General features: G+C 42.0%; 1 protein-coding gene across 2 annotated transcripts; it reads right to left on the reverse strand.

The window, feature by feature from the left end:
• Window positions 1-830: 830 nt before the first annotated feature.
• On the reverse strand, window positions 831-8,474 carry LOC125514418 (putative WD repeat-containing protein C2A9.03). Of its 2 annotated transcripts, XM_087528487.1 has the most exons (11): window positions 8,141-8,474; window positions 7,600-8,043; window positions 7,324-7,496; window positions 6,193-6,360; window positions 6,030-6,116; window positions 5,073-5,207; window positions 4,859-4,969; window positions 4,207-4,298; window positions 4,024-4,129; window positions 1,688-1,774; window positions 831-1,568 (listed from the first exon to the last, which is right to left on the reverse strand). In XM_087528487.1, exons 2-11 carry the CDS (start codon window positions 7,679-7,681, stop codon window positions 1,155-1,157), a joined length of 1,455 nt encoding a protein of 484 aa, XP_087384613.1. In that variant the 5' UTR covers window positions 7,682-8,043; window positions 8,141-8,474; the 3' UTR covers window positions 831-1,154. The 2 variants fall into 2 exon arrangements, with proteins under 2 accessions (XP_087384613.1, XP_048535697.1); XM_048679740.2 differs by lacking the exon at window positions 7,600-8,043 and having other exon boundaries at window positions 8,141-8,473.
• Window positions 8,475-23,556: the final 15,082 nt, after the last annotated feature.

Here is a 23,556-nt window from a genome sequence, read left to right on the forward strand (position 1 = left end):
GAGGTCGTGCGGGAAAGGAAGGAGATCGAGAGGAAACTGACGGCGCTGGATGCGTGTGGCAGTTTCGCAATCTGCCACACGGTTGCCATATACATATTTCGTTAAAAAAATACCAAGTTGGTGTGATCACGTGTGTGTCATCTTGCAATATAGACCGTTTGATCTATATCTGACGGATAGAAAACAAACTATGGCAATTTTACAAAGAAATACCCACACCTCTCTTCACATTTACAGATAAGGCCTTCCCTCGTTCATCCTATCTCCCACAACTTCATTGTTGAGCAATTAAAACAGGAAGTCTCTGGAACAATCTGACATCTCCATGCCCATCCTCATGCCTCCGCTTAGTCCAACCACCAACCACCACCACCACCACACCCCACTCCTCACCTTATCTCTTCTCCTTCTCGACATATCATTAGTTTTTACACATGGGATTGCTCCCGCATGGGTCAATCACAACAAGTATTTGTAAAAAAAATGCATCTTGATGTTCCGTGCAATGCACGGGCATCTTGCTAGTGTAGATCAGAAGACACTGTCTGACCACAATGCAAAGCAAACCGCTGCCCTCTTAAGAAAACGCTAGAGATCCTAGAGAAGGACAAAATCTAATTAACCAGATAGAGTCGAGAAACACAAACCTCGCACACACATCAACAAGGCCGAGATCGACCAGTCAAAACTAGAGCCAGAGGCAAAGCCATGTCGTCCGCTCCGTATGACAAGCACCACCAAACCAGACTTCCACTCAAACTAACAGGAGCCTCCACCATAGCACAGATTCTGACCAACAAGACAAGTACATACAATTAACAGACAGAACATGACGCAAGTAAGCGGATTCATCGTACAAGTCACAACATCATCGACGACAATGTTCACAGCGTCACTCGACTTGAGTCAAGATGCCTTACAACTAACTGGAACCTAAACATATATGATGAGATGCGCTCTACCCCGGCACACAGGCTATAGGCATCTGTACATTTGTTTATATACACATACAAGGATACAACATTTATTAATTTGAATTATGCAGGTCAACTCGAGAAATTCCGATTTCAGGGAGACACCTAACTTATGCTGCGAGATTCAGTGCAGCTGTGGGGGGACAGACATGCAGGCCCGACATCCGCTCCGCTTTAGCCTCAAAGCAGCGAGTCATGGTACCAATTGTTATACAGACGCCCAAACTGGAGGAGGCTACCATATGTTCTATCCCACACGCCGACGAAGAGGGCGTCTGTGTCGGGGCTGAAAGACATCCCAGATATCTCGCCGAAGAAGTCCAGCTCTTGCCTTCTGTTGTAGTCGCTCTTCACGTCAAAGATATGGACAAAGTCCGCTGGTTCCGCCATCGACAGGAACTGCCCATCCGACGTAAACCGGATTGATCTGATAGCTCCAAGGTTACCCTTCAATACATGGACTGCTTTTGATAGGTTCCTCGCATCCCAGATTCGGCATGTCTTGTCTTGGTTCCCAGTAGCAAACGTTCGGCCATCAGGGCTCCAGGCTGATGCAAATGAGAAGTCGTGATGACCTTTCATGGAATGAAGAGTCTGTGTCCAGAGTACAAAACAGGTGCACCCGCTTAATCACACATGGTATCAGCGTTTTAATTTGAAATATTAATCAGGGTTTGGTGAACATCTGGTGTTTTATGCCTGGGATCGTATACCTTTCCTGAATTGGCATCAATAAGTAAACCATTAGGATCGTCCCCCACAATAACAACAAGCTTCCCGTCAGGACTCAGAGATGTATGCTGCACCAACAAAACAACAGTATAGGGTCAGAGTAAAGCAAGAGCATTTCATTAATTATGATATATAACGAGCGTATACATGGTGTTTTGCTCCATTTACTATCAATACAATGTCGAAAAGGGAGCAAGCCACAAAAAGGAAGAAAAAAAAGAGGTTTCTTTGGTTGGCATGTGCAAGATTAAACCTGAAGGATGTCTATTAGTGCAAATGTAAGAGCATCTCTAGCAGCTGTTCTATCACACAAGCTAGATGCAAAAAAATAGCAAAAGTAGGAAAGGCCTTCCTCCAGCAACCATGCAAGACTAATCCTGAAGTATGCCTATTAGCGCAAATGTAAAAGCATCTACAGTAGCTGCTGTATCACGCAAGCTAGACGCCAGAAACAGCAAAAGTAGGGAAGACCTTCCTCCAGCAGCCACGCGTAAACGTGCAAGATTAATCCTGAAGGATGCCTATTGGCGCAAATGTAAGACCGCCTCCAGCAGCTTCTCTATCACACAAGCTAGATGCAAAAAATAGCAAAAGTAGGAAAGACCTTCCACCACCAGCCACACGCCCATGTGCAAGATTAATCCTGAAGGATGCCTATTAGCACAAATGTAAGAGCATCTCCAGCAGCTGCTCTATCACACAAGCTACATGCAAAAAATAGCAAAAGTAGGAAAGATCTTCCTCCAGCAGCCACGCGCGCCCACTGGCTCGCCATCTTTGGATCCATCCATCCTGGCCTGGACAAACGCCATCTGGCGTGTGCCGAGTGGGGCCCTCTGTCCCCGTTTGGAGCTCAACCACCACATTCGGATGCTTCACTCCCGCCACAACGGTCGACAGCTCCGTCCCCACCTCAAAGGTAGGATCCACCTCCTCCCCTCTCCTTCCTAGCACAGGTGGAGAGACGGTGGCTGCATGACGGCCCTGCAGGTTGGTGGTGGTGGCGGACAGGCAGCAAGGGAAGCAAGCGATTGGGATGATCTGGATTAGGGCCTAAGAGTGAGATGGACAGGAGTTGGTGGATGAGGAAGTGCTTGGATGTGGACGAGGAGTGGCTGACGGGAGGATATGGATGAGGTGCTTCTTGATGTTGCTTGTGGTGGATGACGAGGGGTGGTGGCCAGGATGCGAGAGTGGAGGTGGCAGTAGCGATGCAGCTCGGGTGGGGTACATCCTACACAGAGCGGAGCATGCTGTTGTGACCTGCTGTGTTAATGGCCCTGGCAGCTGCTGTTGAATTTGGTAGGCGGAGATGCATGCGCTTTGGTCGCACGAGCCACAGAGGATAGATCAATGGGGATTGTGGGTGTCATGAGAGATGCAAGAGATGTGTGTTTGAGTTCTCTGTGCGCATGGGCTGATGGGCTCAGCAATGAATCGTGCTTGTTTGATTCCGAATTTCCAATACGTTATTTGCATCTGTGGTTGATTCATGAATGCTGCTAGATAAAGAGTGACTGGTGATGCTATAATGGTTGATTCGTGAATGCTGCTTGATATTCCTCTCCATTTTAGTATTCAGTGGCATAAATTTGCTTTCATAACTTCCGCCGTTGATATAATGTTTGTTCATGTCCGAGAATAGAATTTGCTGCAGCTTTCTAAACCTAGACGGAAAAAAAGAATGACTGGCGGATCGATGAGACGTACGGAAATCTATACACTAACTGCAAAGCTGCACCGAAAGATAGTTCAAAACATAGCCATCATATATCTATCTCGCCGTTATAAATACAATCGTTAGAAATGTTGCCATAACAAATATACTGTTAGTTATGAGAAATTACTGACATACATGAGAGAGAGTAATAATATGGAGGGTGAAATTTGGCTGGTCTGTTGTAGAAGATAGAGGGGGGAATCTTTTTAGATGGCCAGCCAAATGAAGATATAGAGGGGGAGATGGCCAGCCAAATGGAGATATAGGTCAAATTTCGCTAGTCTGCTCGACATGTTCTAACCATACTTCCCAGTTCTCATTCAGAACAGAACAGAAGACAGAACATCATAATCTCGTCAGTTGTGGCAACAGTTCTTTTTTTTCCTTGAACCAAGGCACCATCAGTTCACACACTCCTGTTTTGCTTTTTACACAAAAAACTCCTATTCTAATTTTACTAGGTTCAACAACAGCAAGATGCCAAAAGTAAGCATATTGACTGCACAAGATCATAACCATATGCAGCAAGAGGTAAAAAAAATTGTGTTCCAGGTTCACAAGACAAGAAAAGTAGTAGAAATAAAGAAAGGAACTTACATTTACTGGCCAATCAAACTGAAAGTGCTTGCATAACTGGAATCTCTCCATGTCATAATCTCTTACACCGGAGTCATTATTCGATGCCATGAAATGAACAGCACCACTGGGAAGGAAAACAAGAACTAGCATGAACACACACTCAACAAGTTCACAACCTAATAACTGGGGACATCACATTACCTAGCAGTATTGAATATCTCAACTGCATTAGTAATAGCATTATCATCATATGTTGTTCGACAGCAAAAGCTTATTCCTTCTCGATCAAGGTGCTGCATTCCACATCAACAGAAGTGGTAAAAATCAATATTACATCAATAATAAGAGTTTATATAAAGATTAAGGATGTGAGCACAAGCACACCAGCATCCATCAATTAGTTACTTTCAGCACACACACGCAAAATCATAGCAAAGGAAAAACAGTGACATAGTGGTCATCAGTTAGTGATTTTCAGCAAAATTTTCAGAATGAAGAAAAGAACAACTCTTTTGCAAAGAGTTTATTGAACACCAGACATGATCTTCTTTTTATAGATTTTACTCTTGAAGAAGCAGACTCAAGTACTTTTAATCCAACAATATCAGTCTCTTTTGAGGTGCAGTCCCAGCCACTCAGGTAATCAGTGATTATATTGGTTCACCACAAACATCCCACCATAAAATCCTCAATCCCTTAAGCTATTAGTCTAGTGGTTAGAATCAATAGTGCACTAGGAGCAAGAAGCTAGGTGAGCATGCACAAATGTTATTGACATCACAAATAATGGAAGTTTGCCACCATGCCAGAGATAGCAGATTTATATAGATTCAAGTTACTTTGGGCAACCTACCTTGCAGATTAGCTCCCCTTGAAATCCGCCAGCTACCAGCAAATTGTCCTTGACTGCCAAGGTACTAACTTGAGTCTGAGAAAACCCCTCTAATAGACTTCCAGGATGCTTCTGAAATAAGAGATCCACAAACATTAATAGAAGAAGAACAAGATAAGCTCTACAGGATGTGAAAAAATTGAGACAGATTATAAAGTACAATCATGCACCATACCTCCCTTGGTGCCACATGACCTTGGACATTCATAAGTTCAGTGTCCACACCACTCAACGCTGACCAGTGAAGCACTGAGTAATGTGACATTAGGTAGACGTCATGCTTGGATGTAGCCCATACTAAATTTCTCAGCTGCAGGCACAAATCATGTCAATTGTTTCACGCACTTGAAAGTCACAGTATCAAAATTGTGGAAGGAATGGGAAAAACATCAATTAAGAATCTGAGACCAAATGCAAATGGTTAGATCAAACACAGCAACAGCTTAGGTTACACAGATTATAGGCAGAGAAACATAATCAGGACTTGCAGACACCTTTCAACAAGTTGAATCCCTATGGTAAAAGGTTCTCCAAACAGCCATGTAACTTGAATTAACCCCAAAGATACAAGGACCAGCCTAGGTCCTTACGTTAAGGACCACCTTCCTCTCTTTTTAATATACGGATACATTTCATCATGCAAGCAACTTCCAAATTTTCAAGCAAGCATTTCATGTTCTAAAACGTTTAATTCAACTTAAGTTTTTAATACAAGCTTTAGAAACTAATATACACCAATACAGCTAAAAGCATCGATGCAATTTTCTTCAAACTAGAAGTTGGAATTTGCAATCAAGCATGAAGTAGTGGACCAAAATAACATTCAAATATGGAGTTAAGCTTAGCAATTTTGCAGCTGCTTTATTCTTTGTTTCCAATATACTCAAGGAGATAGTACATCTAAGATTGTGAAGACAAAATATCAAAATGGATGTTGGCCAATAGTGTAGCTTAGCACATATGAATAGATTGCATTAGTGATCAGTACATCATAATCTTATCATGGAGCATCAAGAAAGGTGTGCCAATGAAAAGATACACAAGCAATTACATCTGATGATTATTTGGCAACAGAATATACTGTGTGATGTGTGTGCGTGTTGGGAGAGGTGGCGAGGCAGAATGAACCCACCTGAAAATGTAGGATGGTTGATTTTACTGATCTAGTATTTTGTCTGAATTCATAATACATTCCACCTTTCACAGTCGGTTTGCATTCCTGTGTCAAGACAACATGTCAGCTGTTAACAGACAGAAAACTTTGCATAAGCTGCTGAACTTTCTACAAGACACACCTTGGCTGCTGCTTCTCCAGAATTAGGAATGTTCTCATAGTTTTTGTACTGCTCTAATCTGGTCTGTCTGTAGTTTTCCCTTGTGATAGCTAGCCTCTCCCAGGGTATTCCTTGGATGTCCTTCCCTTTTCTTGCATCCGCTGCCGAAGTATCTGGGATCTTATCATTCTAAACAGACAAGAACGACCATTTAGAGAACTGCGGCATGGTTTATGTAGTTAAAACAACGGTAAATTAGAAACAACGGAGATAAATCACATATATGTAAACTCTTATTGGTAAAGTTGAAGATTGGTAAGTAAAGTTAGAAACTTGGTAAGAGAAATAACTGGTTTCTTTATCCTATGTCGATAGTTCAAACAAATTAGTGGTTTAGAAATGGAAGCCAGAATAAACGGACCAGTGGAAGCATATTTACATATGCATGGCAAGTCGATATCATGAGAAGAGAGGCATAATCATGCAACAGATAGCTGCGTACATAAAAAGAGTAGGCAAATGGACGCTACAAGACATGTGACAGTGTGCAACTGTCTAAAACGACAAGCTCCATCACTCCAGACAACCCTCTAAATAATACACACTCCCAAGCGTGAGACCATTGTCGCTTTGGTCATCCCACTCTAAATAAGAGAATGAGTAATCAATGCCACAATCAAATCATTTATGTGTTCATATAAATGATCCAGGTCTGCTCCATGTTAATATGTAGTATAGGACAAACAGCATCAGGATTATGTAACACTCCCAAGCGTAAGACCGTTGTCATTCTGTTCATCCCCCTCTAAATAAGAGAATGGCCAATCAATGCTACAATCAAGTCATTTATATGTTCACATAACTGATCCAGGCATGTTCCATGTTAATATGTAGCATACGACAAGCAGCATGCTTACTACGTAACACTCCCAAGCATGAGATGTTGTCGTTTTGTTCATTCCTCTCCAGATAAGAGAATGAACAACCACTGCCCGATTTTGCCACATGTTACTATCTAGTATACGACGAATAGCATGAGGACTACGTAAGCGAATCTACGTTTGATAACACAGCAAGACCTGCATTTATGCGTAAGACTTAATTCCAATTGCAGCAATCACAACAATACAAAATAACAACTGATGGACATACCGAATGGGCATACTCGTCATCCTCCGAATCGGAGTCTCTTAAACCTCGCTCGTGGTGGGCGTCAACCATGTCCTCAGCGGGGTCGTCCATGTCATAATCATCCTCCATGTCTTCGACGTGATCGTCGTGATAATTGGACATTGATCCTCTCCTAGGAGAAAAGCCTCCCTGACCTGTAAACAACACGGCAACAACAACATCAGCAACCACGCACGGTGTCTCACTGAAACGAATTGCACATGTAGCAAACAACCAAGCGCGTCTAGAACTTCCTACACGAGCCAGAATGGTAAGAGCAGTTGCCAAACACAACAGGAATTCCTGCAAATCTAGAAGCCTTCCGCAGTTTCCATTCCATTAGCACCACAGCATATCTCCAGCGTCACATATGTCTGCCCGTTCTGGTTTCTGGGCACTTAGGGAATAATTGTAAGCAGACATGACGAGAAAATGCGCAGTAAATGGAACGAAGTCAACACGGGGTAGAATTCGCAGGCATATATCAACGGAGAAAGCGAATCGAGTAGAAAGTCAACACTTGAATGATTAGCAGCGGACCAAAACTTCCCGGAGGGCGAAGAAAAAAAATCCCTCCCTGAAAATCATTGAAAGAACGCGCTTTTCCCCTCAACAAATCGGGCACGCGCACGCAACCAATTCACCCGAGCCACGCGCCCCAAACCCTAGAACCCGCCGTCCCGGCCCGCCCGTCGCTCAGATCTGCCCCTAATTCGACAGATCACCATTACCCAACGCGAAAAAATCAGGGAAAAATCCGCCAAAACAGAGCGGAAACAGGGGGCGGGACGGGACGCACCTGGAGGGCCGAGCGAGGCGGGGCGAATCGGCCGCCGGGGTAGAGCGGAGGGGGGGAAAGCCTGCGCCTCAGAAGACGCCGCCCAAGCAGAACGGAGATGGATCCCCCCGGAAAATATAAGGGACGGGGGAAAGCCTGCCCTTTTTCTCTCCCTTGCGGACAGCGGGAAGAAATGATTAATATTTTCCGACTATTTTCCGCTCCCCGTTCTGGGATTTATCCTCTCCCGCAACCGCTTTTTGTTTCTATTTTCGTCTGTTCTTTTTTAATAAAACAAAAATTGAATTTTTAGTTTTATCGCTGGGTGGGTGTGTGTGTGTTCATCTGCAGGGACAGGAACGGGGATAGGGCCATGACGAGGGCGGATGATATAGCCATGGGCGACGGGGAGGCGCGAAATGACGGGCCTGCCCCCGCGGTTGTTCGGGACGTCGCAGCCTGGGTACCAGCATTTTGGTCACGTCGGCGTTTAACTCGGAGGGACTGACGCACCGATGAATGATTGGGGTTGCAGCAGGGACTAGGCTATGTGTGTCTTTTCAGCCGGAATAAAAAACTGAATAAAACTGATTCCCGTTTAGAGCAGCGATTTGGCACCGGGATCACACCTGCTGCCTTAATCTGGACCGTCCAAATACCTCAGGAAGTGTGTCCTTTTCTAGTTTTGTAAAAAAAAAAGGTATGGATCGATGTACATAAGAAATACAGGGCAAGCGGACCCACCGATCTACTCCCTTGAGACACTTTTTTTAGAGACACTTATTTTTGGGACGGAGGGAGTACATGCTAGCTCATCTCTCTCTCTTTCTCATCACGCCTCCTTGTGTCTCTCGATCTCGCTTGCCTAGATGGGATCGAACCGGCGTTCGTTCTAGCCTAGTCGTTGGCTAGTAGGCCGGAGTGGTGACGGGAAGGTGCGACGGGGGAGAAGAGGAGGGGTTTGTTTCCATGAACGCTATTGTCGGGGTGTTCAATCTGTAGTCTTCCTCGTCGACTCAGGCTGACAGAATACATGGATTCGAGTACCCTTGTTCTCTAGTGGCCATGGGGTGTGGGCTTGGTGTGCTCGTCATCCCAAGCGCATGGAGGTCATGGATCCGACGTGGTGATCCTTGCATTGACTGCAGGTGGATACTCGGTGGTGCACTCATGCGTACAGTTACCCATTCGCTTGATACTGCTACTCTATTGTTTCTTTGCGTCTTCTTTCGGTTTGTGATGAATTAATTGATTTGATGACGCTAAAATATTCCTCGTTGGCGTAGAGATGCTCGATGATGAAGGTTATTTTTTACAGTTACAAATTTGTTCATAGATGGGTTATGAAGTAATTCTAATGTCCAAACCATCTTGTTTTGGTCTACATTAATTACGCCAAATTGCTAACTTAGGTCATGTTGGGCAGTCCCACATAACCAAGGTCGGAGAATGACCTCTCTCACGACTCCACCGTACATCGTACATTCCCCTCTACTGCCCCACCTCTACCTCTTCCCCAACTCTGATGAGAATCAGCACCACTCCCCCCCAAGCACGTGTCAGCATCCCCGAACTCCCTCTCCTTTCCCGGAGTGGGTATCGATGTGGTGCTAGTAGCAACCCTAAGAGATCCAGGAGTCTCTCGCCCTTTCTTAACACTAATACATGCATTTTGCAACAAAATTTTAGAGGATAAATAGTCTACTTTTATACACATTTAATCACATTTGGATCATTTCCCTTGAGTTTATTTTATGATGTACAAAATTGCCAAGGAAATCATCAGAAGAGCTATCAAACGGGGAATAAAAATTTGTGAAGAAAATATATTTTCAGAAGCTCAGAAAGAAGTAAAATATGAGGATGATGTGTACATGAAATGAGCCACTAGGCCAAATCCAGGCGCCTGGGGGTAGCTTGTGATTTCTATAAAGACCTCCTTGAAGCTGTAGGAATGAAAGGCTTTAGTTTAAACCCTATTTTTTTAGTCTTGATGAGAAGGTCCAAGCTACTGAGAACGAGCTACTTCAAGCACCTTCCTCAGAGGCTGCGGCCAAAAAGTTATTTTTAATTCATATGCAAATGAGGTAGTCGGCTCTAATAGCATCCCTTTCCTCTTCTTCCAGCATTTCTAGGAATTGATTAACGGGGATATCATGAAGATGTTTGAAGATTTCCATAGAGGTAAATTGTACAAATTAAAATTTTTTGTTCTAACCCCGGTACCTAACGAAAATGAGGCCACCTTTATGAGGAAGCTAAAAGCGCGGGTTTACTCCCAGAGGAGGCTGAATGGAAGATTTTTAGAAATTCGTCAAACTTTGAAGAATTTGACGAAGATCAGAGTGAAGAAATAGAAACATGAGGCTACTAGTTCATCACATAAGTGAAAATCATGCATACAAGATACATATAGATGAAGAACATGCAATCATACGAGCATACAAACATGAAGAAGACGAACTTAAGAAATGAAAGCATGATGAAAGACTTCAATTCAAATTTGACATAGGGTAGATCACAAATTCTTCAACAGCAGAATAAAATAAAGGTAGGGATGAGGAATTTGAAACCAGGTGGGCTCGATGAAGACACAACAATTTGATAGACCAGTTTGCTACCTCTTGAGCACTTGCGTTGGTTTTCCCTTGAAGAGGAAAGGGTGGTGCAGCAAAGTGGCGTAAGTATTTCCCTCAGTTTTTGAGAACCAAGGTATCAATTCAGTAGGAGGCTACGCGCGAGTCCCTCGCACCTACACAAAACAAATAAATCCTCGCAACCAACGCGATAAGGGGTTGTCAATCCCTACACGGTCACTTACGAGAGTGAGATATGATAGATATGATAAGATAATATTTTTCGTATTTTTATGATAAAGATGCAAAGTAAAATAAAAGCAATGAAAATAACTAAGTATTGGGAGATTTAATATGATGAAGATAGACCCGGGGGGCATAGGTTTCACTAGTGGCTTCTCTCAAGAGCATAAGTATTTTACGATGGGTGAACAAATTACTGTTGAGCAATTGACGGAATTGAGCATAGTTATGAGAATATCTAGGTATGATCATGTATATAGGCATCACGTCCGAGACAAGTAGACCGACTCCTGCCTGCATCTACTACTATTACTCCACACATCGACCGCTATCCAGCATGCATCTAGAGTATTAAGTTCACAAGAACAGAGTAACACCTTAAGCAAGATGACATGATGTAGAGGGATAAACTCATGCAATATGATGAAAACCCCATCTTGTTATCCTCGATGGCAACAATACAATACGTGTCTTGCTGCCCCTACTGTCACTGGGAAAGGACACAGCAAGATTGAACCAAAAGCTAAGCACTTCTCCCATTGCAAGAAAGATCAATCTAGTAGGCCAAATCAAACTGATAATTCGAGGAGACTTGCAAAGATAACCAATCATACATAAAAGAATTCAGAGAAGATTCAAATATTGTTCATAGATAAACTTGATAATAAACCCACAATTCATCGGTCTCAACAAACACACCGCAAAAGAAGATTACATCAAATAGATCTCCACAAGAGAGGGGAGAACTTTGTATTGAGATCCAAAAAGAGAGAAGAAGCCATCTAGCTAATAACTTTGGACCCGAAGGTCTGAGGTAAACTACTCACACTTCATCGGAGAGGCTATGGTGTTGATGTAGAAGCCCTCCGTGATCGATGCCCCCTCCGGCGGAGCTCCGGAACAGGCCCCAAGATGGGATCTCGTGGATACAGAAAGTTACGGCAGTGGATTTAGGATTTTGGCTCCGTATCTGATCGTTTGGGGGTACGTAGGTATATATAGGAGGAAGAAGTACGTCGGTGGAGCAACAGGGGGCCCACGAGGTGGGCGCGCCTGGGGGGGTAGGCGCGCCCCCTACCTCGTGGCCTCCCTGTTGGTTGCTTGATGTAGGGTCCAAGTCTCCTGGGTCTTGTTCGTTCCAAAAATCACGTTCCCGAAGGTTTCATTCCATTTGGACTCTGTTTGGTATTCCTTTTCTTCGAAACCCTAAAATAGGCAAAAAAAATAGCAATTCTGGGTTGGGCCTCCGGTTAATAGGTTAGTCCCAAAAATAATATAAAAGTGGATAATAAAGCCCATTAATGTCCAAAACAGAAGATAATATAGCATGGAGCAATCAAAAATTCTAGATACGTTGGAGACGTATCAAGCATCCCCAAACTTAATTCCTACTCATCCTCGAGTAGATAATGATAAAAACAGATTTTTTTGATGTGGAATGCTACTTGGCATATTTTCAATGTAATTCTTCTTAATTGTGGTATGAATATTCAGATCCGAAAGATTCAAGACAAAAGTTCAATATTGACATAAAAATAATAATACTTCAAGCATACTAACTAAGCAATTATGTCTTCTCAAAATAACATGGCCAAAGAAAGTTATCCCTACAAAATCATAGTCTGGCTATGCTCTATCTTCACCACACAAAGTATTTAAATCATGCACAACCCCGATGACAAGCCAAGCAATTGTTTCATACTTTTGGTGTTCTCAAACTTTTTCAATTTTCACGCAATACATGAGCGTGAGCCATGGACATAGCACTTTAGGTGGAATAGAATGGTGGTTGTGGAGAAGACAAAAAGGGAGAAGATAGTCTCACATCAACTAGGCGTATCAACGGGCTATGGAGATGCCCATCAATTGATATCAATGTGAGTGAGTAGGGATTGCCATGCAACGGATGCACTAGAGCTATAAGTATATGAAAGCTCAAAAAGAAACTAAGTGGGTGTGCATCCAACTTGCTTGCTCACGAAGACCTAGGACATTTTGAGAAAGCCCATCATTGGAATATGCAAGCCAAGTTCTATAATGAAAAATTCCCACTAGTATATGGAAGTGATAACAAAGGAGACTCTCTATCATGAAGATCATGCTGCTACTTTGAAGCACAAGTGTGGTAAAAGGATAGTAGCATTGTCCCTTCTCTCTTTTTCTCTCATTTTTTTATTTGGGCCTTTTTATGGCATGTTTTTTTTCGTCCGGAGTCTCATCCTGACTTGTGGGGGAATCATACTCTCCATCATCCTTTCCTCACTGGGACAATGCTCTAATAATGATGATCATCACACTTTTATTTTCTTACAACTCAAGAATTACAACTCGATACTTAGAACAAGATATGACTCTATATGAATGCCTCCGGCGGTGTACCGGGATATGCAATGACTCATGAGTGACATGTATGAAAGAATTATGAACGGTGGCTTTGCCACAAATACACTGTCAACTACATGATCATGCAAAGCAATATGACAATGATGGAGCGTGTCATAGTAAACAGAACGGTTGAAAGTTGCATGGCAATATATCTCGGAATGGCTATGGAAATGCCATGATAGGTAGGTATGGTGGCTGTTTTGAGGAAGGTATATGGTGGGTGTATGATACCAGCGAAAGGTGTGTGGTATTAGAGAGGCTAGCAATGGTGGAAGGGTGAGAGTGCGTATGATCCATGGACTCAACACTAGTCATAAAGAACTCATATACTTATTGCAAAAATCTACAAGTTATCAAAGCAAAGTATTACGCGCATGCTCCTAGGGGGATAGATTGGTAGGAAAAGACCATCGCTCGTCCCCGACCGCCACACATAAGGAAGACAATCAATAAATAAATCATGCTCCGACTTCATCACATAACGGTTCACCATACGTGCATGCTACGAGAATCACAAACTTTAACACAAGTATTTCTCAAATTCACAACTACTCAACTAGCATGACTCTAATATCACCATCTCCATATCTCAAAACAATTATCAAGTATCAAACTTCTCATAGTATTCAACACACTCATAAGAGAATTTTATTATTAATCTTGTATACCTAGCATATTATGATTATTTAAGCAATTTACCATGCTATTTAAGACTCTCAAAATAATCTAAATGAAGCATGAGATATCAATAGTTTCTATAAAACAAATCTACCACCGTGCTCTAAAAGATATAAGTGAAGCACTAGAGCAAAACTATATAACTCAAAAGATATAAGTGAAGTACATAGATTATTCTAATAATTTCTGAATCATGTATGTCTCTCTCAAAAGGTGTGTACAGCAAGGATGATTGTGGTAAACTAAAAAAAGACTCAAATCATACAAGACGCTCCAAGCAAAACACATATCATGTGGTGAATAAAAATATAGCTCCAAGTAAAGTTACCGATAGAAGTAGACGAAAGAGGGGATGCCTTCCGGGGCATCCCCAAGCTTTGGCTTTTAGGTGTCCTTAGATTATCTTGGGGGTGCCATGGGCATCCCCAAGCTTAGGCTCTTGCCACTCCTTGTTCCATAATCCATCAAATTTTTACCCAAAACTTGAAAACTTCACAACACAAAACTTAAAATAGAAAATCTCGTGAGCTCCGTTAGCGAAAGAAAACAAAAGACCACTTCAAGGTACTATAATGAAATCATTCTTTATTTATATTGGTGTTAAACCTACTGTATTCCAACTTCTCTATGGTTTATAAACTATTTTACTAGCCATAGATTCATCAAAATAAGCAAACAACACACGAAAAACAGAATCTGTCAAAAACAAAACAGTCTGTAGTAATATGTAGCTAGCGCAAGATCTGGAACCCCAAAAATTCTAAAATAAATTTATGGACGTGAGGAATTTATCTATTAATCATCTGCAAAAAAAAATTAACTAAATATCACTTTCCAAATAAAAATGGCAGCAGTTCTCGTGAGCGCTAAAGTTTCTGTTTTTTACAACAAGATTAACATGACTTTCCCCAAGTCTGCCCAACGGTTCTACTTGGCACAAACACTAATTAAACACAAAAAACACAACCAAAACAGAGGCTATATAAATTATTTATTACTAAACACAAGAAATAAAAATAAAATTGGGTTGCCTCCCAACAAGCGCTATCGTTTAACGCCCCTAGCTAGGCATAAAAAGCAAGGATAGATCTAGGTATTGCCATCTTTGGTAGGCAATCCATAAGTGGCTCTCATAATAGATTTATAAGGCAATTTAATTTTATTTCTAGGAAAGTGTTCCATGGCTTTCCTTAACGGAAATTGGAATCTAATATTTCCTTCCTTCATATCAATAATTGCACCAATCGTTCTAAGGAAAGGTCTACCAAGAATAATAGGACATGAAGGATTGCAATCTATATCAAGAACGATAAAATCTATGGGCACATAATTCCTATTTGCAACAATAAGAACATCATTAATTCTTCCCATAGATTTCTTAATAGTGGAATCCGCAAGGTGCAAGTTTAAAGAGCAATCATCAAAATCACGGAAACCTAACAAATCACACAAAGTCTTTGGAATCGTGGAAACACTAGCACCCAAGTCACACAAAGCATAGTATTCATGATCTTTAATTTTAATTTTAATAGTTGGTTCCCACTCATCATAAAGTTTTCTAGGGATAGAAACTTCCAACTCAAGTTTTTCTTCATAAGATTGCATCAAAGCATCAACGATATGTTTGGTAAAAAGCTTTATTTTGACTATAAGCATGAGGAGAATTTAGCATGGATTGCAACAAGGAAATACAATCTATCAAAGAGCAATTATCATAATTAAATTCCTTGAAATCCAAGATAGTGGGTTCATTACTATTTAAAGTTTTGATCTCTTCAATCCCACTTTTATCAAATTTAGCATCAAGATCTAAAAACTCTGAATTTTTGGAACGCCTTCTAGGTAAAGGTGGATCATATTCAGTCCCATCATTATCAAGATTCATATTGCAAAACAAAGATTTAATAGGGGACACATCAATAACTTTTAGATCTTCATCTTTATTATCATGGAAACTAGAAGAACACACTCTTATAAAGGAATCTTTCTTAGCACGCATCCTAGCGGTTCTTTCTTTGCACTCATCAATGGAAATTCTCATGGCTTTGAGAGACTCGTTGATATCATGCTTAGGTGGAATAGATCTAAGTTTCATAGAATCAACATCAAGAGAAATTCTATCGACGTTCCTAGCCAACTCATCAATCTTAAGCAATTTTTCTTCAATCAAAGCATTGAAATTCTTTTGCCAAGTAATAAATTCTTTAATATTAGATTCAAAATCAGAGGGCATATTATTATAATTTCCATAAGAATTGTTGTAGGAATTACTATAATTATTAGAGGAATTGCTAGGATAAGGCCTAGGATTAAAGTTTCCTCTATACGCGTTGTTACCAAAATTGTTCCTACCAACAAAATTCACATCCATAGATTCATTATTATTCTCAATCAAAGTAGACAAAAGCATATCATTAGGATCAGAAGAAACACTTTTATTAGCAAATAATTTCATAAGTTCATCCATCTTCCCACTCAAAACATTAATTTCTTCTATCACATGCACTTTCTTATTAGTAGATCTTTTAGTGTGCCATTGAGAATAATTAACCATAATATTATCTAGGAGTTTAGTAGCTTCTCCTAAAGTGATTTCCATAAAAGTGCCTCCCGCGGCCGAATCTAAAAGATTTCTAGAAGCAAAATTCAATCCGGCATAAAAAATTTGTATAATCATCCACAAATTCAAACCATGAGTAGGGCGATTACGTATCATTAATTTCATCCTCTCCCAATCTTGTGCAACATGTTCATGATCAAGTTGCTTAAAATTCATAATATCGTTTCTAAGAGAGATGATCTTAGCGGGAGGAAAATACTTAGAGATAAAAGCATATTTGCACTTATTCCAAGAATCAATACTATTTTTAGGCAAAGACGAAAACCAAGCTTTAGCACGATCTCTAAGCGAAAAAGGAAATAGCTTCAATTTAACAATATCATTATCCACATCTTTCTTCTTTTGCATATCACACAAATCAACAAAGCTATTTAGATGAGTAGCGGCATCTTCACTAGGAAGGCCGGAAAACAGTTCTTTCATGACAAGGTTCAACAAGGCAGCATTAATTTCACAAGATTCAGCATCGGTAAGAGGAGCAATCAGAGTGCTAATAAAATCATTGTTGTTGGTATTGGTAAAGTCACACAATTTAGTGTTATCTTGAGCCATCATGACAAGCAAGCAATCCAACACACAAGCAAACAAGAAACGGGCAAAAAGAGGCAAACAGGAAAGAGAGGGAGGATAGAGAGAGAGAGAGGGCGAATAAAACGGCAAGGGTGAAGTGGGGGAGAGGAAAACGAGAGGCAAATGGCAAATAATGTAATGCGGGAGATAATGGTTTGTGATGGGTACTTGGTATGTTTGACTTTTGCGTAGACCTCCCCGGCAATGGCGCTAGAAATCCTTCTTGCTACCTCTTGAGCACTCGTTGGTTTTCCCTTGAAGAGGAAAGGGTGGTGCAGCAAAGTAGCGTAAGTATTTCCCATAGTTTTTTAGAACCAAGGTATCAATCCAGTAGGAGGCTACGCGCGAGTCCCTCGCACCTACACAAAACAAATAAATCCTCGCAACCAACGCGATAAGGGGTTGTCAATCCCTACACGGTCACTTACAAGAGTGAGATCTAAAAGATAAGATACGATTTTTTTGGTATTTTATGATAAAGATGCAAAGTAAAATAAAAGCAATGAAAATAACTAAGTATTGGAAGATTTAATATGATGAAGATAGACCCGGGGGCCATAGGTTTCACTAGTGGCTTCTCTCAAGGGCATAAGTATTTTACGGTGGGTGAACAAATTACTGTTGAGCAATTGACAGAATTGAGCATAGTTATGAGAATATCGAGGTATGATCATGTATATAGGCATCACGTCCGAGACAAGTAGACCGACTCCTGCCCGCATCTACTACTATTACTCCACACACCGACCGCTATCCAGCATGCATCTAGAGTATTAAGTTCACAAGAACAGAGTAACACTTTAAGCAAGATGACATGATGTAGAGGGATAAACTCATGCAATATGATGAAAACCCCATCTTGTTATCCTCGATGGCAACAATACAATACGTGCCTTGCTGCCCCTACTGTCACTGGGAAAGGACACAGCAAGATTGAACCCAAAGCTAAGCACTTCTCCCATTGCAAGAAAGATCAATCTAGTAGGCCAAACCAAACTGATAATTCAAGGAGACTTGCAAAGATAACCAATCATACATAAAAGAATTCAGAGAAGATTCAAATATTTTGTTCATAGATAAATTTGATCATAAACCCACAATTCATCGGTCTCAACAAACACACCGCAAAAGAAGATTACATAGAATAGATCTCCACAAGAGAGGGGAGAACTTTGTATTGAGATCCAAAAATAGAGAAGAAGCCATCTAGCTAATAACTATGGATCGGAAGGTCTGAGGTAAACTACTCACACTTCATCGGAGAGGCTATGGTGTTGATGTAGAAGCCCTCCATGATCGATGCCCCCTCCAGCGGAGCTCCGGAACAGGCCCCAAGATGGGATCTCGTGGATACAGGAAGTTACGGTGGTGGCGTTAGGGTTTTGGCTCCGTATCTGATCGTTTGGGGGTACGTAGGTATATATAGGAGGAAGAAGTATGTCGATGGAGCAACAGGGGGCCCACGAGGGTGGAGGGCGTGCCTGGGAGGGTAGGCGCGCCCCCTACCTCGTGGCCTCCCTGTTGGTTGCTTGATGTAGGGTCCAAGTCTCCTGGGTCTTGTTCGTTCCAAAAATCACATTCCCAAAGGTTTCATTCCGTTTGGACTCCGTTTGGTATTCCTTTTCTTCGAAACCCTAAAATAGGCAAAAGAAAATAGCAATTCTGGGCTGGGCCTTCGATTAATAGGTTAGTTCCAAAAATAATATAAAAGTGGATAATAAAGCCCAATAATGTCCAAAACAGAAGATAATATAGCATGGAGCAATCAAAAATAATAGATACGTTGGAGACGTATCACAGTTCCAGTTGATGTATCAACTGTACGTCTGGTTGAGGCGGCTGAGATGAACTCAGAGGACACTTAGTCCTCACCGTATTCCTGTTGAGCCAAGGTCACTTAGACCTCGCTGTAAGATCGAAAGTATGTCTAAAGGGGGGGGGTGATTAGACTACTTGACCAAATAAAAATCTAGCCTTTTCCCAATTTTAAGTCTTGGCAGATTTTAGCAACTTATCACAAGTCAAGCAATCAACCAACACATGCAAATCTAGGAGTATAGCGGCGGAATGTAAATCATTGCATATGAAGGTAAAGGGAGGAGTTTGGAGGGAGCAAACGCAATGTAGACACGGAGATTTTTGACGTGGTTCCGATAGGTGGTGCTATCGTACATCCATGTTGATGGAGACTTCAACCCACGAAGGGTAACTATTGCGCGAGTCAATGGAGGGCCCCACCCACAAAGGGTCCATGAAGAAGCAACCTTGTCTATCCCACCATGACCATCGCCCATGAAGGACTTGCCCCACTTGGGTAGATCTTCACAAAGTAGGCGATCTCCTTGCCCTTACAAACTCCTTGGTTCAACTCCACAATCTTGACGGAGGCTCCCAAGTGGCACCTAACCAATCTAGGAGACACCACTCTTCAAAAGGTAATAGATGGTGTGTTGATGATGAACTCCTCGCTCTTGTGCTTCAAATGATAGTCTCCCCAGCACTCAACTCTCTCTCACAGATTTGGATTTGGTGGAAAGATGATTTGAGTGGAAAGCAACTTGGGGAAGGCTAGAGATCAAGATTCTTGTGGTTGGATTGGAATATCTTGGTCTCAACACATGAGTAGGTGGTTCTCTTTCAGAAAATGAATGGTGGAAGTGTATGCACGTTCTGATAGCTCTCTCCAAGAATGGAGGATGGGTGGAGGGGTATATATAGCCTCCACACAAAATCTAACCGTTATACACAATTTACCAAACTCGGTGGGACCGAATAGTTAAACTCGGTCAGACCGATTTAGTTCAAAATGTGAATGTTAGGATTTTCGCTGGGACCGACATGTCAACTCGGTGGGACCAATTTCATTAGGGTTAGGGCATAACGTAAACTCGGTGAGACCGATCACATGAACTCGGTGAGACCGATTTCTGTAATAGGCAAACAGAGAGTTGGTCAGACAAACTCGATGGGACCGATCGCTCATTTCGGTGAGACCGAAACATTGCAAAAAGGAAACAGAGAGTTTACATTGCGAACTCGGTGGGACCGATCGCTCATCTCGGTTAGACCGAAACGTTACGAAGGGAAACAGAGAGTTTGCAATCCCATCTCGGTGAGACCGAGATCCCTATCGGTGAGATCAAACTAATTAGGGTTTCTGGCTATGGCTATGTCAAATAAACTCGGTGGCTCCGGATAGATCAAATCGGTGGGGCCGAATTTGACTTTTGGTTTGGGACATATGTGGATATGAGAAAGTGGTTGAGGGCTTTTGGAACATATCACTAAGCATTTTGAGCAAGCAAGCCATTAAGCAACACCTCATCCCCTTTTAATAGTATTAGCTTTTCCTATGGACTCAATGTGATCTTGGATCACTAAAATGAAAAATTAGAGTCTTGAGCTTGAGCCAATATGTGTCCTTAGCATTTTGAGGGGTCCACATCTCTAGTCCATGCCATGCCAATCATTGAACTTTCTGAAATGATCATCTTGAAAGAATATTAGTTCAATGAGCTATATGTTGTTAAGAATTACCAAAACCACCCAGGGATTAGTTGCACTTTCAATCTTCCCCTTTTTGGTAATTGATGACAACATATATATCAAAGTTTCGACAAAATATAATAAGATTGAAATGTACCGTCGCTTTGAGAAGTATGTGATTAGCAAGAGCTCCCCCTAAATGTGTGCATTATTTAAAATTTGCTTGGAATGCAAATGCACAATCGATTAGGATCATGAGCTACTCTTCCATGTCACATACATCTTGGTGGAGCGCTCAAAATGATAGAATATGAAATATGCACTCATCACCAAGGCAAAGTGAATGATCATATATGAGAGATAAATAATGTCATCATTCAACCACAAGCATTTAAGTGATATGTTCAAACACATGACCATACAAGTATCTCACACACATAAACATAGAGTATCATCCAAGCAAGCACACAAATAAGTATCAATCAAGTAGCAAATAAGAAGCAAATCTCTCTCTCGAAGCCTATGATCTATACACTTTCTCCCCCTTTGGCAACAAGTTACCAAAAACCTCAAAAATGCATAGTGTTATGCGTCTCTCTAGGCTTGATCTTTGGGAGGAGGCGTTGAGAGGACTCCAAGGACAAATGCATCTGTGGAAGTTGTTGGAGCTGGTGGAGTGGCAACAGGAGGGCTACCGAAGCTGTAGTTTCAGGTGCTGGCGTAGTAGCTCTTGTATCTGTCACAGGCACTGCTGCAGATCTCTGCGCCCTATGCACTCTCTGAAAGGCATCCATGGTAGCTTTCCCTTTCCTCTCTTCATCTTCTTCCTAGAGCTGCTCAACAGCTGTCTGCATCTCTGTCACCTTCAAGTCAAGATCATAGAACTTTGTCTCAATGATCCTCTCCAGGCTCTCTTGATTCTAAGTCAGGGTGGCCAATCCTTTCTCAATTCTCAAAGTTGCTTGAATAAGATATCCAAGTTGATCTTGCTTAGACTTGAGGAAAACTTGTGAAGCCTCTTCAGCACTTGGCATCTTTGCTGCCTTCTCAGCTTTTGATTTCTCCCTCTTCTCTTGAGCCTCCATAGACGTGGGATCATCAGCATTCATGACAACTGTGTTGTCCTCAAAGTCAGGCCTCAAGGGAAGATGTTCCTTGTCCAACAAGTATGTGCCTGTGCCCATCTTGGAGTTGATGAGCATCTGGATGTGTGGAGCATACCCACATGATCTCTTCTAGTCTGCAGTTGTCCTCTTGATTGTCTCAACAATCAAACTCATCACCTTAAACTTCTGGGGCACATCAAACAACTACAGCAAATTGATGGAGTGGCCTCTGATCATCCTGTGATCTCCTGACTTGGGCAACAAGGTGTGCCTCAAGATGGTGTTGATAGTGGTCAGTCCAGGCAACAGATAATATACAGAGCCCATCTTGTGAGTTTCCAAGGCTTTGTCAGGAATATCCTTGTACATGTTGTCCATGTAGTTGTGATCTTTCTTCCTCTTGGCATAGACATCTATGTCATCCTCATGCTCTGCAGGGGCATTAATCATCTTAGCCCACTCAGCAACTGTTGATTGGTACCTTGTACCTTCAGACATCCATACAATCCTTCCATCAGGATAGAAATGAGCTGTAGAGTAGAATTGCATAATGAGCTCATCATTCCACTTCGTGAGTTCCTGACCCACAAAAGTATCTACTCCACATAGTCTGAAAATTTCATGCACTCCTGGGAAGTGGTCTTCATTGTTGTCAATGTACTTCCAGTCTGCCCACTTCATGTCACAGACAATGGGTTTCTTGTCCAACAGAATAGTCTCATAGTTGTCTTGCTGCTCCTTGGTGTGAAACCTATAATCCCCAGCAGTCCTTCTCCTTACAACATATGGATCTGATTGTCTCCACAATCTGAGTCCTGCATCCTTTATGATTTTCATGTTCTCAGCCACTCGATGATTTTCATCATGGTCAGGGATCTTGGGCTTGAGCTTCCTGAGCACTTGGGCTTCAGCATCTTCTTCTTCTTCAATCTCAGGCACTGGGGCCTTGTTCTTTTTAGCAGCTGGTATGTTCCTTGTGCTCCTCTTTGGTGTAGTCTTGGGGGCTGTAGCAGAAGCTTTGGAGGCTGTCTTGGGCTTTGAAGGAGCAGCCCCAGACTTGATGGCATCCCCCATCAGCTTTTGAGCTTTAGGTGCTGGTGCAGCATCCTCTTATTCCTCTTCCTCCTCATCAGATTGAATCATCATAGAGGGCTTGCCTATGACTCTGGCCATAGTTTTCTTGGCCCTATCCTTCCTCTTCTTGCCCTCACCAGCAGTCTCTCCACCAATTGATTTGTAAGTTTCAAGAGTGGAGGCTCTGGCCTTTGACATGGGCACTCTCTTTGCAGGAGCCTTCTTGTTCAAACCAGGCTTTGTAGATGCAGCTGTGCCAAATTCTTTCTTAACAACCTTTTTCTTGGAGCTGACCTCCTCCTCGACAGCAATATAATATTCATCTTTAGACTCAGAATTTCTCTTCCTCCTATGCCTAGTAGCAGCCTTAGGCAGGTTGCTAGGAGTACTTCTGCTGCCATCATCATAACTGTCAGAGGGACTAGTGCCCTCACTCAGATTCACCTGCTCCTCAGACTTGTTCTGGCTGTCAGTTTGATCTGACATGTCTGACACTGCAAACTGAAAGTTAACCCTGTGAATTGTTATAGATGAGATAGAGTGGATGAGCATCACAAAGTGCAGAGGTTTTGCAAAACAAATGAGTCAAAAACTTAGTTTTAGTTTTCCACAGAAAGCATTTCGGAGCTACCGATTTGTTAAGCTCGGTGACACCGAAGCAACTTTTGGAGTCTAAACTAGTGGAATCGGTCAGACCGA

The sequence above is a fragment of the Triticum urartu genome, chromosome 6A (assembly GCF_056163025.1).
Source record: "Triticum urartu cultivar PI428250 chromosome 6A, HENAU_Tu73, whole genome shotgun sequence".
NCBI lineage: Eukaryota > Viridiplantae > Streptophyta > Magnoliopsida > Poales > Poaceae > Triticum > Triticum urartu.

What these genes read in the sequence shown, in the direction of transcription:
- LOC125514418 (XM_087528487.1), bottom strand. Translation starts at nt 7,681, where the DNA reads ATGGAATGGAAACTGCGGAAGGCTTCTAGATTTGCAGGAATTCCTGTT. An exon ending in CTCTTACCATTCTGGCTCGT is followed by an intron (nt 7,497 to 7,599) that starts GTAGGAAGTTCT and finishes TGTTGTTTACAG; the next exon opens with GTCAGGGAGGCTTTTCTCCT. An exon ending in AGTTTGATTGGCCAGTAAAT is followed by an intron (nt 1,775 to 4,023) that starts GTAAGTTCCTTT and finishes TTGTTGGTGCAG; the next exon opens with CATACATCTCTGAGTCCTGA.